Genomic DNA, 15,892 nt, shown 5'->3' with positions numbered 1-15,892 from the left:
GCTTAGCATAAGCTCCTAACGCGGACCCGATTTACTGTGGTTCTTCTCCACCAAACAAGCGAGGGCCCTAGTGAGACGACAACAGCTGAAGATCATGAAACATATTTTTTGCCAGATAATGAAGAGACTTTCTGGTGGTAAACATGTCTCTCGAATGAGCATAGTAGTCTACCTGCCGCGAAAGGAGAAGGTCAATTCTCAGATGTTATTTGTGCAGAAAAACAACATGCTGTCTGATCTAAATGCATAAAACCTTCGGCCGCTCATCTATAACTTACTATATATGTAGGAATGTGTCTATCAAGGAAGATTGATGAATATACAAGATTCTAAATTATATAGCTTCGCTCTTAATGAGGTTCTTAGTACGTCGGGTCTGAGCTAATCCATAATTGATGCGAGTATAAGGCTTCTTAACACGGGAGATGATTGAAGATTTTCGTAAATTAATTCATTCAACTATTAGCTGTAAATAATCTATGTATTATTCCATTATAATTATTGGGATTGTAAGTTCGTGATTAATTATAGCTGATATCTAGCGCACGTATAAATGTAAAAGGCCTAGGCGTCTTATTTCCCCCCTTTTTTTTAAAAAGAAAATGCTGCTCAATGCTGCGGAGAAAAATCCCTACTAAGTTAATCTTAATTATTACTTTTAAAACTTATATATAAATCAGGTTATAAAAACATTAACTCCTTATAATTAATTTAACTCCGACACTTTTAGAGTTACGCAACAATTTTAATCAATAATCACCGCTCGTTAGGACACTGCTTTTTTCACATACTCTCGATCACGTCACAATACAGTCTCAAAACCTTGTCTCATTACTTTAACTCCCCTCGCCTAACCCTTAAATCAATACAGAATAAGTTAAATCAAACAGTAATCCCTCTTTTCTTTGCCATCAGAACAGTTATATATTATGGCAGCATTTACTCTCAAAAGGTGCCTTAACTTCGAGAATCCCAAGTGAAGAGATAGCATATTCAAACCTTCACTCTTGGGTAGTCCTCTGATCTCGCTGAACTATCCAGATGGGGGTGGATGTGCGAAATGCAACAAATCCGTCACAGTTATTCACCTTCGGATTACATCATAGCACTCTGAAGGGAGAACAGTCTACCTATGTAGTCCAGAAGCTTGTAAACATAGAATCTAGAGGACTAATCGAATAGGATTCAGAAGTGAATTTTGGTGAGTTCATAGTCAAGATTTTTCTATCTATTTCGACCGAGTATCAAGTAAACCGTCTTTTCCAACGCGCGAAGTCCCAATCGACCCTTCACTTCACACAGCTAGCACGACCTCACCTTCCAAATTCACCTTCCCCACCAAATCCCCTCAAAGTAAATTCCATACAGACAACAAACCTCCCCACACTTCATTCACCAGCGCCACAAATCTGGCCAGATGAAAATATCATTCCATTCCATTCATCTACCATATCACCACCCCGAAATTTTCAATCCCATTCAATTCAACCTCCGCATCCCAAAGATAAAAAGCCCCCCAACAATCACAACATCCTTTCGATCTATCCTTACAACCCACAATGTCAGACACCACTCCCCAACCCCAACCCCACACAGCCGACCTCGACCTAGACCCTCTCTTCACAACAACCTGCACCTACCCTTCTAGCTACCCCCTCACATACCCCGACACCTACACCATTCTACCAGACACCACACTACCAGATACCTACACGACCCTGCCACCCACATACCCAGCAATCCCACCCACCTACACACCTTCCCTCAACCTCCTCCACCTCCTCAAAACCGCCGCCACCGTCTCCTCGGGCCTCGTCCTCGACAACGGCCCGGGCAACCCCGTAGAATCGATCCCCTACAAGGAGCTTTTAAATGGCGCATTACAACGGGCGCGCAGTTTCGCGCTATGTATGGCCCTAGAGACGAGCGCGAGTAAAATAGTCTTGCTGCACGTGAACAATCATCGGGATTCGATTTTAGTAAGTCAAACAAACAAACCCCGATTTACATTCACATAAAATCCAAGATATAGTGGACTAATTGAGGAACAGTATTTCTGGACCATCCTAGCAGCAGGCGGAATCCCCTGTATATCCTTCGAACTCCCCCAAGACCTGACCGCGCGCGGGAAACACATTCTGCACCTTCAATCCCTGCTAAAATGGCCCATCATCATCACGACCGAGGAGTTACTCCCAGAGTTTTGCGGATTGGAAGGTAGTAACGTGCTCACGACCGCCGCGATCGAAACTGGACCATTCAACCACCCCTCCAGCGATGTCGGGCCCGGGTTCGTGAAGACCGCAGATGACACGACGGTGTTGATGTTAGCAACAGGCGGCGATGGGAAGGCGAAGGCGATATGTTTGACGAGCGGCCAGATCGTGGCGGCGATTAAGGGGAAGTTGGAGATGCATCGGACGGGCAAGACGGATATTTTTCTGGCGTGGAGTTATTTCGATCATGTTTCTCATTTGGTGGAGATACATCTGCACGCGGTGTACTTGTGTGCGATACAGGTGCTGTTTCCGGTTGATATCACGATCGCGAAGCCTTCGCTCTTGTTGGAAGCGCTTGAGAGGTATCATGTTTCGTACACTTATATTCCGAATTTCTTTCTAAAGGAAATGGTTGCCGTGTTGGAGAAACATGATAAGCTCAAGGAAAGCCCGTTTCATCCTGAGAACAAAGTCTATGACTTCTCGAATCTCAAGGCTGTCATCACGCAAGGGACATTAGGAACCGAGACGATCAACAACAAAGCGATTGAACTCCTTTCGAAGCATGGCGCGCCTGCCAAGTTTCTCCGCCCAGGTTTCGGGATGACAGAATTCTGCGGTCCTGCGGTATATAACATCATTACACCCTCTACATATTCCATCAAAGACGATAGCCTGGATCTAAATCTCTTCTTAAAACACACCCAGACGCGTGGAACCAAAGTTCAGAATTTGATAGGTAAGCCGATCAACGCCGTCACCATCCGCATCGTAGACGAAGACTACTATCCCGTTCCCTTCGGCGAAAGCGGTATGTTGGAAATGTCTGGCCCTTGCGTATTCACCACCTACTATAACGACCCAGATCGGACGACTCGCATGTTCACAAAAGACGGATGGTTCCGCACCGGCGACCTTGCACGGATCGATGACCAAGGCCAAATTGTACTCGACGGGCGATACGAAGAGAGATTCACAGTGCGAGGAAAGTGTTTTCATCCCCAAGACATCGAAATTGCTATCCGAGCACAGAACATCCCTGGGATCGATGACGAGGGTATAGTGGTTTTCTCGTTTTGCCCAAAAGAGTGTGTTGGTGCGCATTGGGTGAATGAAGTGGAAAAATTGAAACCAGAGAATTTGGTTGTTATGTATGAGACTAGCTTTCGACATGCTTTCACCCAATTATCGCTAGATGTTGAACATCGGATTACCGGTACTGTCCTGGAGATGTGTGGGATCATGCCATATAAGGTGCTTGGGGTCGAGGGTGAAATGCTGCCGAGGACGTTGAAGAATAGGATTTCTAATCTATTGGTCAAGAAGGCGTTCCTGAGGGGCCAGTTGCGAAAGCGAAGCGATGGTTGGCATTGTTAGATCCAGGTTTGTGATTATGGAGTTATGGATAGAGTAGGATGTCATTTGGCGCCGGTCGAAGGATTTGCGAGTACTGGCGTTTGTAGTATACCATTTAGTCGTCAAGGATGAGCTAAGCCCATTGATATGAAATAAACATGTTTTCACTTTTCGAGTATTCAATCCACTGTTGTGTATAGAACAGCTTGGTCTCATCCAGCAGAATCACTTCTTCCCGGGACAACATTCGGTGCATCAATTTTACTGCCTCCACTCAATGCTGCTCTGCCAACATCACTAGCAAAGATATCCACGGCACAGCTGACTTCGACAAAGTCTTCGAGCTCCTCGCTGACAGTTTTTAGTTTCTCTTTGACACTGGCAACCCCCTCGAACCCAACAATATGCCGTGCTGGAGGATTTTCATGGCCACCGATTGCAGTCAGTGCGTGGACTGTCTCCATAACAAGTCGATCCCTAGCTTCGCTCGGAAGACGCGGAAATCGAGATTCTATTTTACCATAACCAGAGTTGCCTTGGCCCTCCACGGGTGAATTTGGCTGAGATTCGAGCCGTGTTTCAGGGTTCATGTTTACAACATTTGTGAGAATATCTCGTAGTCCAGGAGCTGGGTTGTTGTGGCTTTCGTACTGAGGCAGTTGGGGAGCAAATATTATCTTATTTGTGAGTACTGATATCTCCTTGTTGGGTTGCACAATTGTGAGTTTGATATTGAATGGCGCTATTTCGTAGGCGAGGGAATCGCAATAACCTTCCAATGCCCATGTCGCAGCGGAGAACATAGGCATGCCAGGCGTTCCAATATGGCCTCCTATTCCGGTCAGAATCATAAGATGGCCATTGTGTCGTTCCCGAAGTAGTGGTAGTGTCACTTTGATGAAATTCACTTGTCCGAAAAACAATGTTTCAAACTGATCCCGGACGAGGTTTTGTGTTGCGGCAGTAGTTGAGAGCTCTTCGACAGTCCCCACAACCGCTGTTGTACTGTCAGACAGCGATGTTAATATAGAATAGAGAAGACTAACCTTCAGATGTACAACATAACAGTATATCAATTCTCCCAAATACTTCGACGGCTTCTGCAACTGCTGCCCCGCATTGTCCCATGATTCTACCGTCACATCGAATTCCTCTTATTCTGTCTTTCCATCCCTCTTTTTCTCTCTTTCCGCTTTTGCATTCATTTATCAACTCTCGGAATTCTGCGCTCCGTTCGTCATCCTCGATCTCAGCTGGTGGAAGTCCAGCTGCAACATAATCGCCGTGAGCGAGGAGTAATCTGATTAGGCGTACCGCCAATGGTGACAGCGAGGAAGTCAAGAACCACACTCGAGGAGAATTGTGTGTTGCTAGCGATCGGATCAGCATTGTCCAGGCTTAAAGAGAGTATCACGTACGGAATGATGGAGGGGGAATAGCAAGTTTCGAGGGACCAGCCTCGGACATTTTACGTTCCGCCATGCTGTGCTCTATAGCCCGCTAGCCAGCGACAACGTTACTCGATCGGTATACTGGTCTGAAACATCTTCGCACAACGTCGGGAGCCACGCAAAGAACACAGCGAGGCTGAAGGAGATTTCGTTGTGGAGTGTGAAGTTGTTCCAGATCTCGGCAATTAGGGAGAGTGCAAGGCTGCTTGTAGGGTGATCTTCGGGGATTCACTGCCTAAAACAACCCCACTATGACCTGAAAAAAGTCTGGGGAAGCTTGTCACGGCGATTGACTCATTTTCGAAAAGACATTCGGGGAATGAGCTTTCTTTTCTTTTGAAATACCTCTCTCTTGTATTCATACCGACAATTGGCTTCTGATAGCTTTGCTTTTGTAAGTTCTCATTTCCCCTTGAGCTCCTCGCTGTGTTACACCACAATGAGGGGTATTTTTATTCCACCCCCACGAGCTACACATACAATGTACTAAGTGATGTCCTGTCCGGGACCGGAGAGCGAATTGGCAACACATTTAAAATGAAGTCCCAACTTGCGGATTATTTCGTTGATTTAGCCGCTTCTGGCCAACGATACATCCTGTAAACTTTTGTCAAACGACCTCCGTCCTAATCCCTTCAATCACAGACCCGAATATACCCAGCACTCGAATTTAATAACCATGCCTTCCCGCGAAGAGATCACATACTTTGGTGCCGGCCCAGCACTGCTGCCAACAGAAGTCCTGAAAACTGCAGCTGCTTCATTGGTGGATTACAACAATACTGGACTCGGACTGGCAGAACACTCTCATCGCTCAGAGCTTGCTACCGGAATTCTCAATACGACAAAAGACGATCTAGCGAAATACCTCGATGTACCAAACGACTATGAAATACTATTCATGCAAGGTGGTGGAAGTGGGGAGTTCTCTGCGACTGTTTACAACATGGTCAATGTCTGGGTGGAGCGAAGAAAACAGAAGATCTTGAAGGAGTTGGGCGTAGAGGAAAGCAAAATACCCGAAAATGATCTTGTACAGCAATTGCAAAAGGCCGTCGATGAGGAACTCAAAATTGATTACGTCGTTACCGGGTCCTGGTCATTGAAGGCCAGTCAGGAAGCAGCTCGATTAGTTGGCGCAGAACATGTCAATGTGGTTGCAGACGCAAGAAAGATCAACGATGGTAAATTCGGGAAGATCCCAGAAGAAAGTTCATGGAAACTTTCCAAAAACCCAGCAATGGTGTATTACTGTGATAACGAAACAGTCGATGGTGTCGAGTTCCCAGGGTTTCCCAAAATCTTGGAGCCAAACGGAGATGACTCTCCACTGGTCGTTGCGGATATGTCTTCAAATATTCTGTCTCGCCGTATACCCATCAAAAACTACTCTCTCATCTTTTTTGGAGCTCAGAAGAATCTTGGAAGTACGGGTATCACGGTTGTTATTATCAAGAAGAATCTTTTGCCGCCAGTTGTCGGCACACCTGCTCCAACCCTTCTACGGAAGCTCGGTTTGCCAATTGGACCAATCGTTCTGTCGTACGAGACGATCGCTAAGAATAACAGTCTGTACAATACACTCAGCATTTTCGAGTAAGTAATGTGTATAAGCGGATCGAATTTGTTTAACTGATTTTTTGCAGTGTATACATTGCTGGCCAAGTACTGAAGAGCTTGCTTGCAACGTTCACCGATAAAGTCGACGGCCAACAAGCCGTTGCGGATAAGAAAGCACAACTCATTTACGCAGCACTTGATGCCCATCCAGAATCTTTCAAAGTTGTTCCAGCTAAAGATGCTCGTTCAAGGATGAATATATGCTTCCGAGTCACACATGTAAGTTTCTTTTGAATCACACTGACACGGGTGTCGAAAAGCTGACTGTAATAGCTTGAATCCGTCGACGAGTCGGAGAAGTTGTTTCTAAAAGGAGCTGTAGAGAAAGGTCTTACTGGTCTGAAAGGCCACCGAAGTGTAGGTGGTATCCGTGCTAGCAACTACAACTCGATACCTCTTACAGGTGCAGAAAAGCTGGCAGCATTCATCGAGGAGTTTGCAAAGACTCCAAAATAGTGGTTTCCTTTCTTTTGTATTGAGCGGGGTGATCGGGCTCAGGCTGCTATTTGAAAGATATCCCAGGTCACACATTCAACCTTGTGTCCAAATTTCTGGATCTGTTTGTTGTATTTACTGTAATGAATATAAATATCACGTGACGATTTATCACACTTTGTCACTTCCAACCCTTGTTGCTTCCAAACTTCAACTTCCATCGCTTGAATGTTCTCCAAATCTTTTGCAACTTTCAAGGCAGTAGAGCAGCCGGACAAAGCCCCCAATCAGCCACTCGGTATTCGGATCATGTGCCTCTGAGAGTGCTGCAATCAATGTGTCTCGGAGGCTTGCGCAGGGTGCAGGACGAACTTGTATTTAGGCACAAAACTTCCGGCACTTGTTGCCATTCACCCAGAACACCCCACTATGGAACAACACCTCTGCAGCAAGGTACTGCAGTTCAATGGCTGATACCCCACTATACCTATGGTTGTATATAGTCAATCAAGTAAGTTCGGTTTCCTTGGTTTTTCCATGTTCAATTGACCTGTAATCCTTTTTCTCAATTGTTTTATCTCAAGAAAAATCATGGCTTCATCTACACAGCAAGACGCGACGCCATTGGTCCTAGGATATAGTGACAAACATCCCTTCTCGAAAGTCAACATCACAGATAGGACGAGTGTGCAGGACCTCCTCAAAACGATTCTAGATCCGCTGAAACCGCATTTCTCTCCGCTGAAAACTACGATACGCGTCCCGGGCGGTACAGCAGTAAGATTTGACAACAAAGCGGCAGAAATCGAAGGGATATGTCGACCTATGTGGGGCCTCGCAGGCCTGCTTGGAGGCGGAGGAGAATATGAGGGCACTTCGTGGTTTGTGGAGGGATTGAAAACTGGTACGGATCCGGAAAGTCCAGAGTTTTGGGGATGGCCTAGGGATAATGATCAACGAATGGTGGAGATGTGTCCATTGGGATTTACGCTCGCTGTGGCACCGGTATTCTGGGATTCGCTATCCGAAAAGGAGCGTACGAATGTCGAGAATTGGTTGGGGAATTCTATAAATGAAAAGAACATGCCGAACACGAATTGGCTTTGGTTCAGGGTTTTCGCAAATTTGGGTTTGAAGAAGAATGGGGGGAAGTACTCGGAAGAGAAGATTCAGCAGGATATTATACACCTAAATGGATTTTACCGTGGGGAGGGCTGGTCGAATGATGGCCCGCAAGGCATATGGCAGCAGGATTATTACAGTGGGAGTTTTGCTATTCAATTCCTCCAACTGCTGTATGCTAAACTGGCCGGTGACGACGATCCCGTCAAAGCAGCAGAATTCAAGAAACGAGCTCAAGATTATGCATTGGACTTTATACATTATTTCGACGAGGAAGGTCGAGCAATCCCATTCGGTCGAAGTGTTGGTTATCGATTTGCAATGGCAGGTTTTTGGGGTGCTCTTGCATATGCTGATGTGGAATTGCCAACACCACTCACTTGGGGAATCGTCAAAGGACTGTTGCTAAGAAACTTTCGCTGGTGGCAGACGCAAGATGATATCTGGAGTCCAACAGGTACTTTGACAATTGGTTATACCTTTCCCAACATGTACATGGCCGAAAACTACAACTCTCCTGGAAGCCCGATGTGGGCTTGTCTAGCATTCATATGTTTAGCAGTCCCTAAAGATCATCCTTTCTGGACATCAGAAGAAGAGCCATACCCAACTCACCTCGTGAAGGAAGCAAAACCATTGAAGCATCCAGGACACATAATCAGCTATCTCGGTGGCCACCGTCTGTTACTCTCTTCTGGTCAGGCTTGCGGTTATCCAATGAAGGGAACGCACGCAAAATATGGAGCTTTTGCATACAGCAGCGCCTATGGATATTCAGTCCCAACAGGTTGCTTCACTTTGGAACAGTATTCACTCGCCTCGCAACTCGGACTTTCCGACGATGGTGGCGAGTTCTGGAAAACTCGGAGGCTGTGTGAGGAAGCTGTGATCGAGACGTATGAGGAGCTACCTGTGCTGAGGTCGATCTGGAGACCCTTCCCCGACGTGAAGATCAAAACCTATCTAATTCCTCCTGTCGTATCAACACCAAATTGGCATCTGCGAGTTCACAAAATTGAAGCGGGTCGGGAAGTCATGACAGCTGACGGATCGTTTGCGATCTACAATGAGAGAAAGCTCGATCGTCGATATCTAGAACTCTACGACTCGAAAATTTGCGAGGGAACGATGCCAAAGATCATTGGCAACTATGATTTAAATTCTCCCGAGGGTAGCTCGCCCGGTTCAGTCGGATCATTTGCAGTATCCAAAGGTGCTGTGGGAATTGTTGATCTGGACGTGGATAGCCCGCGTATAGCAATGCTTGTCAATGCGGACCCAAATTCCAACATTGTGGAAGCTAGAACTGTCATTCCAACATTGCAGCACACGATTAAGAAAGGGGAGACTGCTTGGTACATCACTGGAATCTATGCTAAGCCATCGAAAGAAGGAGTCGCCGCATCCAGCTATCTTGATGGGTGGGAAAAGAAACCACTGATTCCAGCTTGGTTGAAGAGCGAGATACTCAAGACATGAGGCGCATCAGAAACTCCCGCCATTGAGAGTGAGTTACACAAATTGGCGCTCAAAATGCATTTCAAATATTGCCCATTCAGGTATTATGGGATTATTGACAAATCTTCCGTCGATAAAGTCGTACACTGGTTCATTCGTGAGTTGATACAAAGTGCGCAGTCACTCTTGGCTTATTTCCTTTTCGCATCTCTTGGAATCTGCTCGGTGGCCAGACTGTTCAGTCTGTTGCTTTCTCCGAAGTATCTCTCGAAGCGCTGTGGCCAGAATGCGCATCCCAAGTTTATTTATTGGCGATTTTTCAACACTCCTGCTTCTCACTTCTTGCGTACAATGTTTCCAGTGTTCTGGTTCGTGGATAATTGAATTCAAAGCAATCAGCCTTGGTTTTGTCTTGGTGTTGTCTTGGTTGTCGCACGGCAGAAGCCACTAAAGCCACATGGCATTCCTGCCCAGACAGCACGTGTAAAGCTTCGCAGAGCAGGAAAATTGTTTCCATCAATAGCCGTGATCAGAATTCGAATACCAAGAAGAGGCACAGAAGTGGCTGCTTCATTTACCTGATAATCAAACACCACGCTTTGAGTGACCAGATCTCTGGGCGCGGGTTTTGGGTCGTTGGATGTCGTTGACGAGCCGATTCGCCTTCGTACCCCGGACCCCATACCCCAGAGCTGCTCGAGGAGTGTGGAGGGCCCCATCACCCCCAGCATCTCAATTCAGTCGTCCCACAATATCCTGTACGTGCATCTGTCCGTCTTGCGTTCACTCTAAGCGGGGAACCTTCGAGGGGACGTGGGTTACAATTCATTTTTTCCGGCGAGCTATAGTCGCTGGGGTCGACGTTTATCCGCGCCTTGATTGGATGGGTATTCTCCAGCAGGCATTATCCAGATCAACTCTATTCTCTTCTGCACTAGGATCGACCGAGTGCTTCCCTGTTACGAGCTCGATGTGGGTAGTCTTGTCCGTTGACCCAGTGGGTGAATCTGAGAATAAATATTATCCCATGCCTCCCCTCCATCAACCTCTTCCTATTCACGAACACTGGTCTTGAAGTACCATCTCCTCAACTTCACTACGCAAAGAATCTAGGAGACGTTCGAAAGAAAACATCAAGATGGGTTTACTCCAGAAGGTTGTCAAGAATGAGGCGATGAGAAAGTGAGTTTCGCTATGAAGTATCAGTTGGCCTATTACTAATCCAACAACAGCGACCCTCCCCAAATCTACGGTAACTCTCGAATTCCGAATTGCTCAAAACCGATATTAACATATTCGAAGGATGGAAGGTCTTTTTCTTATCTGCCAGTGCCTGTTTCGGTGGCATGTTGTTCGGATGGGGTTAGACGAGCTCCCCCCTCGTTCGCGATTGATAGGCTGACATGCAGATAGACATTGGTTCCATTGGTGGTATTCTCGTCATGCCCACATTCATGAAGTATGGCAATATCAGTTGAAGTCAGTGGCATGCAAATGCTAACTGAATTTAGGATGTACGGAATCACCCCAAAGACCGCCGCCAATCTTCAGAGCAACAGTGAGTACCTGAGTCGATTTAGTCATATGAGAAAACGCTAATATAATTCACAGTCGTCAGTGTACTCCAAGCTGGATGCTTCTTCGGATCTCTCGTCGCATACTGGGCTGCAGATAAATTTGGCCGCAAGGTAGGAATCCCAGATAGCGACCCTAGGAGTTAGTGCTAATGAAAACTTAGCCCTCGTTGATGGTTGCTTCTGGTATCGCTATTGCTGGAATTGTTATTCAGACAGCTTCAGATGGACACATGTAAGGTTTCTGACGATGAAACAATCGAATATAGCTAATCTGTCTAGTTCTGCACTTTACGTCGGTCGTTTGATCGCTGGTTTCGGTGTTGGAGCTGCTAGTATGCTTACGCCATTATACGTCAGTGAGAACGCGCCACGAGCAATCCGTGGTGGTCTGACTGGTATCTATCAACTCTTCATCGCAACTGGTGTCATGCTTAGTTTCTGGGTCAACTACGTAAGCTTCAAACATCTTGTACGAACTGACCGAGCTCACATTCATCACAGGGAACACTTGGAAACCTCAAGGGCAATGCTCAATGGCAAGTCCCTTTGGCACTACAAGGTCTTCCAGCCGTATGCCTTTTCATCGGTATTCTCTTCTGCAACGAATCTCCAAGATGGCTCGCCCGCGCCGACAACTGGGAGAAGGCCACCTCTGTTTTGGCTAGACTTCGCAAGTAAGCTATATCCCGTGAATACCTTCTCGGAGCCTTTCTAACAAGATGAAGCTTGCCACCAGACCACGGATACGTCCAGATGGAACTTGATGAGATGAGAGAACAACTCGAGAACGAGCGTGCTTTGATTGGCGGTGCCGGTTTCTGGGATCTCCAGAAGGAAATGTGGCTCATCTCTGGTAACCGCAAGCGTGCTCTCGTCTCTATCGGTCTTATGGTCTGTCAACAAATGACTGGAACGTAAGTCACCATTTTCTCTAATCTAGCCCTCTCTTCACGTTTCACTTCTCCTAACACTCACCAGCAACGCCATCAACTACTACGCACCCCTTATCTTCCTCAACCTCGGCATTCCAGAAGCCCAAAAAGGACTCTTCGCAACCGGCATCTACGGCGTCGTCAAGATGGTAACCTGCGCCGCCTTCCTCCTTCTCGCCGCCGACTCCCTCGGCCGTCGCCGCTCCCTCCTCTGGACCTCCATCGCCCAAGGCCTCGCCATGTTCGTCATCGGTTTCTACGTCCGCTTCAACCCACCCGTCAAAGGCCAGCCCATCCCCGCCGTCGGCTACTTCGCACTCACCTGCATCTTCCTCTTCGCCGCATTCTTCCAATTCGGATGGGGTCCTTGCTGCTGGATCATCGTGTCTGAAATCCCTACCGCGCGTCTGCGCGCCATGAACGTCGCTATCGCCGCGTCCACGCAATGGCTCTTCAACTTCGTCGTCGCGCAGGCGGTGCCGCATATGCTGAAGAATGTCGGCAAGAATGGATACGGCACTTACTTCATCTTCGGCGCGTTCTGCTTTAGCATGTTCTTCTTCGTCTGGTTCCTCGTTCCTGAAACGAAGGGTTTGAGTTTGGAGAAGTATGTTTCCCCCTCCACCACTTCCCACCATCCATACTATCTTATAAAGGAAATCATGCTAATTAATACCACAGGATGGACGACCTCTTCGGCGTCACGGACATGGTCAAGGAGAAGAACATTGCTGATGAGGAGGCTCACCGCGCTCCAGTTGAGATCCACGAGACGACGGCAAATGTGCCACATGGAGACCACAAGAACGCGGCTGCGGTGTCGCATGTGGAGCATGGTGATAAGAATACCCGTGAGGTCCGACTTTAGATGAGTGGTTTGGTGGTAGAGGTAGAGGTGTTTTTGGGGGGATATTTTGGGGATTGTGGTGGAGGGGGGAGGATGAGAGGGGGGAGGGGTTGGGTAATGATAATTACAGTGAATATGAATACCTTGAAGGGACTTTTATGCAATGAGCTTCTCTTGCATCGCTTTTGTGAATTTTTGTGATATCATCTAGCTGTGGAAATAAAAGCTTTATGCCTGCTAATCCCCAGTGATATCTCGAGATCCTCAACTCAGCGGCAAACCAAGTTCATCATTGAAGACAATCGATGATCTTATCGCCAAATCAAGGCTTCTTGTTCCGTTTCTGTGAAATATCGCCCTATGATCAAATTGCGATCAAATCTCGAAAAACTCATAACCGCTAACATTCACCAATCTGCAATCATGTTCCAGTTCATCCAATCGTACTTCTTCCATCAGAAGGTCTCCTCTCCTCTTCCTCCTCCATCGCTGCAATTCTAGCGTTCATCTCATTCCTCGCCCGAAGCATATCTGCAACTGTCTGCGCAGCAATAAGTCCTTCCTCCAACTCTCTAGCTCTTTGCTTCAATCTTCTCAGATTTGTCTCGGAGGAGGAGCTTGAGGTATTGGCATTGAATTGACTTAGGTTAACGGGAAACATTTGATTATTCGATGCCGGCTCGAGCTTGATACGCTTAGCTGGGCGTTGTTCGTCAATGACCGAGTTTGCTCTCCTGGGAGCCGGTAGTGAAGGTACTACATGTTCGACTGTTTGGATCTCTGTAGGCTCTGCTTCGATTGTTGCTGTTGCCATGGGGCTTTTGTTCGTGAACATATTTGTTCGTCCTCTGAATCTGAGAGCAAAGATATCGTTTCGGGTTGTCCGTGGCCGCTGCTTTCTCCTTGCTTCTCTTTTTCAGTATGATAAACTTCTGGCTTCTCTCCAGAGGTGGCTTGTCTCTTCCTGCTTTCTAGGAGCTTAATCTCGCGCAAATCCTCTGGTGGAATTTCGCCCTTCCAGAAGTAACGCAAACGCTTCTTATAAACCTGTTAGTCTATGGTCGTGTCAAAGAGCGTATGTCGTGGCGCAATTACCTGAAGCTCCATAAATACAAGTGGTCGCTCACGCCTCATGAGCAAGGCCCAGGAGCGCCACTTGTTGGGACATATTCCTTCGTCCAGTATTCGTCCCCGGATTCTACCAGTATGGGCTTCTAATTCCGCTAGTACAATTTCGTGATCTCTTTCGCGCCTTTGATCTTCCAGCTTTGTCTGTTTTAGTAATTATCGGGAACTACACGTGAATTGATGAAACCTACTTGAAGCTTTCGAAAGCAACCTGGTCTCTCCTCCACGCTCAAACAATCCCATGGTCGACGCTCAAGCTTTATCGGAGTCTTTTCAAACCCGTTTCTTTCCAAGTAATCTGTCTAAATTGAGCTTACATATTTCAACAAATTCTGATTTTGCTTACCAGCCGCCCTGGGAAAGTAATCGATTTTTAAAGTCTGCTCAATTTCCGTTGTAATCCAGTAATAGGGTGTTCGACGTCTTGCTGCGTGTTCGTCTTCCACATTATGCCCACCACTCAGACTGCTGCAATTAGCAAAAGCATAGATTGTTGAGTACAAGCCCATACCTTAGCCCCTTTGTTATTCCAGGTTTGCCGTGGAGCTTTTGTGCAATGTTCTGATGCGTATTAGTCATACCGTCAAGTTCAAACATTGTGGGCTTCTGCGCCAGAATTCGTCCGAAACGGTGGATTTGGACTCTCAATCCGGCGAATACGTCAACATCTTGGGAGTCTTCTGACTTCTCATCTATTTCATGTAAGTGTGGTTTAAGTATGGTATGGAGTACAGTTCAACCATACCTGGATTCATTGCGTGAAAAGCAAGCGCAACATTTACTTTTAACTCCCCGCCTACAATTCCTGCAGGTAGTGTTTTTACTGTAAATCGCTCGTGTTTCTCAAGCGCTCTGTACGATCTTTGGAGGGATTTCTCAAAGATACGTTCGTTGTAGAGAACTTTGTCACTCTCTAAATCTATTAAAATCAAGGTAAAGCCTCCATAGTAACGACCATGTGAAAAGCCTTTCCTCAAGGTAATTTCCACGCCATAGCATGCTTCTTGAGCCACAATGAAACGCTTTAGTTCTAAACCTGGCGTTTTCTTCTCCCCGACGTTTTCTGATAGGCCATCGGATTTATCGTCGTTATTGGTGTCCTGCCCATCACCGTTGTCTGCCCCTTGGCTAGAGTTGTCCCCATTATGTGAAGCATTTCCATCAAGGCCTCCTACAATGTCAGATTCATCATTGCCAATTAAGTCCTCGTCAACGATGCAATTTTTGTCATCTGAAGAACGATGTCTTCTAAAAACCTTCGCATCGTCAAACGGGTCCCGCTCTTTGATAGAAGCATATTCCTCAAAGTAGCCGGCTTTTGCATTGTCTCCGGTGAGTTTGACAAGTCGCACTTCGATGAGGCCCCCGTCCGCTGGAAACAATACCATATTTGAATAGGTGGTGATTTAAGTATGTTGCTAGATGAATTGTGATGGAAAGTGAGTCTTCGGAATAGATGGAGACAATCGAGGCTGGAATTTGGGAGTTGGGAGTACATTCAGTGCAGGAATGTTTGGAGTAGATAATTTGGCCGTGAGCATCGATGCTCAGTGATGCTGGGTCGTTGCGTTGGTAAACATGAACGTTGATGTCAACACGATATCTTGAAGCTAAAAAATGGCCAGCTGTGAAGTTGACGGTGATCGAATTGTGTTTTTGAATATCAATTGATGTTCGGAGATATGACAAGATTCTGTATGAACAGCATAGGATAGACAAAGGTGAGGACGAAGTACTAATGGTAGGT

At 46.6% G+C, this 15,892-nt stretch overlaps 6 protein-coding genes across 6 annotated transcripts; 4 read left to right on the top strand and 2 right to left on the bottom strand.

The window, feature by feature from the left end:
* Positions 1-1,559: 1,559 nt before the first annotated feature.
* On the top strand, positions 1,560-3,596 carry GLAREA_01040 (Acetyl-CoA synthetase-like protein; the record flags this gene model as incomplete). Its single annotated transcript, XM_008085798.1, has 2 exons — positions 1,560-1,979; positions 2,052-3,596. The coding sequence occupies 2 exons, from the start codon at positions 1,560-1,562 to the stop codon at positions 3,594-3,596; spliced, it is 1,965 nt and encodes a 654-aa protein (XP_008083989.1).
* Positions 3,597-3,787: 191 nt separating this feature from the next.
* GLAREA_01039 (NAD(P)-binding Rossmann-fold containing protein) lies at positions 3,788-5,057 on the bottom strand (the record flags this gene model as incomplete). Its single annotated transcript, XM_008085797.1, has 3 exons — positions 3,788-4,572; positions 4,622-4,945; positions 4,994-5,057. 3 exons carry the CDS (start codon positions 5,055-5,057, stop codon positions 3,788-3,790), a joined length of 1,173 nt encoding a protein of 390 aa, XP_008083988.1.
* Positions 5,058-5,705: 648 nt separating this feature from the next.
* On the top strand, positions 5,706-7,102 carry GLAREA_01038 (PLP-dependent transferase; the record flags this gene model as incomplete). The annotated part of the gene is made up of 3 exons (XM_008085796.1): positions 5,706-6,622; positions 6,673-6,865; positions 6,920-7,102. The coding sequence occupies 3 exons, from the start codon at positions 5,706-5,708 to the stop codon at positions 7,100-7,102; spliced, it is 1,293 nt and encodes a 430-aa protein (XP_008083987.1).
* A 570-nt stretch (positions 7,103-7,672) lies between these two features.
* On the top strand, positions 7,673-9,682 carry GLAREA_01037 (uncharacterized protein; the record flags this gene model as incomplete). The annotated part of the gene is made up of 1 exon (XM_008085795.1): positions 7,673-9,682. One exon carries the CDS (start codon positions 7,673-7,675, stop codon positions 9,680-9,682), a length of 2,010 nt encoding a protein of 669 aa, XP_008083986.1.
* Positions 9,683-10,799: 1,117 nt separating this feature from the next.
* GLAREA_01036 (MFS general substrate transporter) lies at positions 10,800-13,038 on the top strand (the record flags this gene model as incomplete). The annotated part of the gene is made up of 12 exons (XM_008085794.1): positions 10,800-10,843; positions 10,894-10,913; positions 10,964-11,023; positions 11,075-11,120; positions 11,173-11,219; positions 11,273-11,349; positions 11,400-11,470; positions 11,518-11,689; positions 11,740-11,912; positions 11,964-12,152; positions 12,217-12,777; positions 12,852-13,038. 12 exons carry the CDS (start codon positions 10,800-10,802, stop codon positions 13,036-13,038), a joined length of 1,647 nt encoding a protein of 548 aa, XP_008083985.1.
* Positions 13,039-13,450: 412 nt separating this feature from the next.
* On the bottom strand, positions 13,451-15,533 carry GLAREA_01035 (uncharacterized protein; the record flags this gene model as incomplete). The annotated part of the gene is made up of 7 exons (XM_008085793.1): positions 13,451-13,785; positions 13,851-14,055; positions 14,113-14,283; positions 14,337-14,443; positions 14,492-14,610; positions 14,657-14,837; positions 14,891-15,533. The coding sequence occupies 7 exons, from the start codon at positions 15,531-15,533 to the stop codon at positions 13,451-13,453; spliced, it is 1,761 nt and encodes a 586-aa protein (XP_008083984.1).
* Positions 15,534-15,892: the final 359 nt, after the last annotated feature.

The sequence above is a fragment of the Glarea lozoyensis genome (assembly GCF_000409485.1).
Source record: "Glarea lozoyensis ATCC 20868 chromosome Unknown GLAREA3, whole genome shotgun sequence".
In the NCBI taxonomy this organism is placed as follows: Eukaryota; Fungi; Ascomycota; class Leotiomycetes; order Helotiales; family Helotiaceae; genus Glarea; species Glarea lozoyensis.
This window is presented reverse-complemented; position numbering and strand designations above follow the sequence as displayed.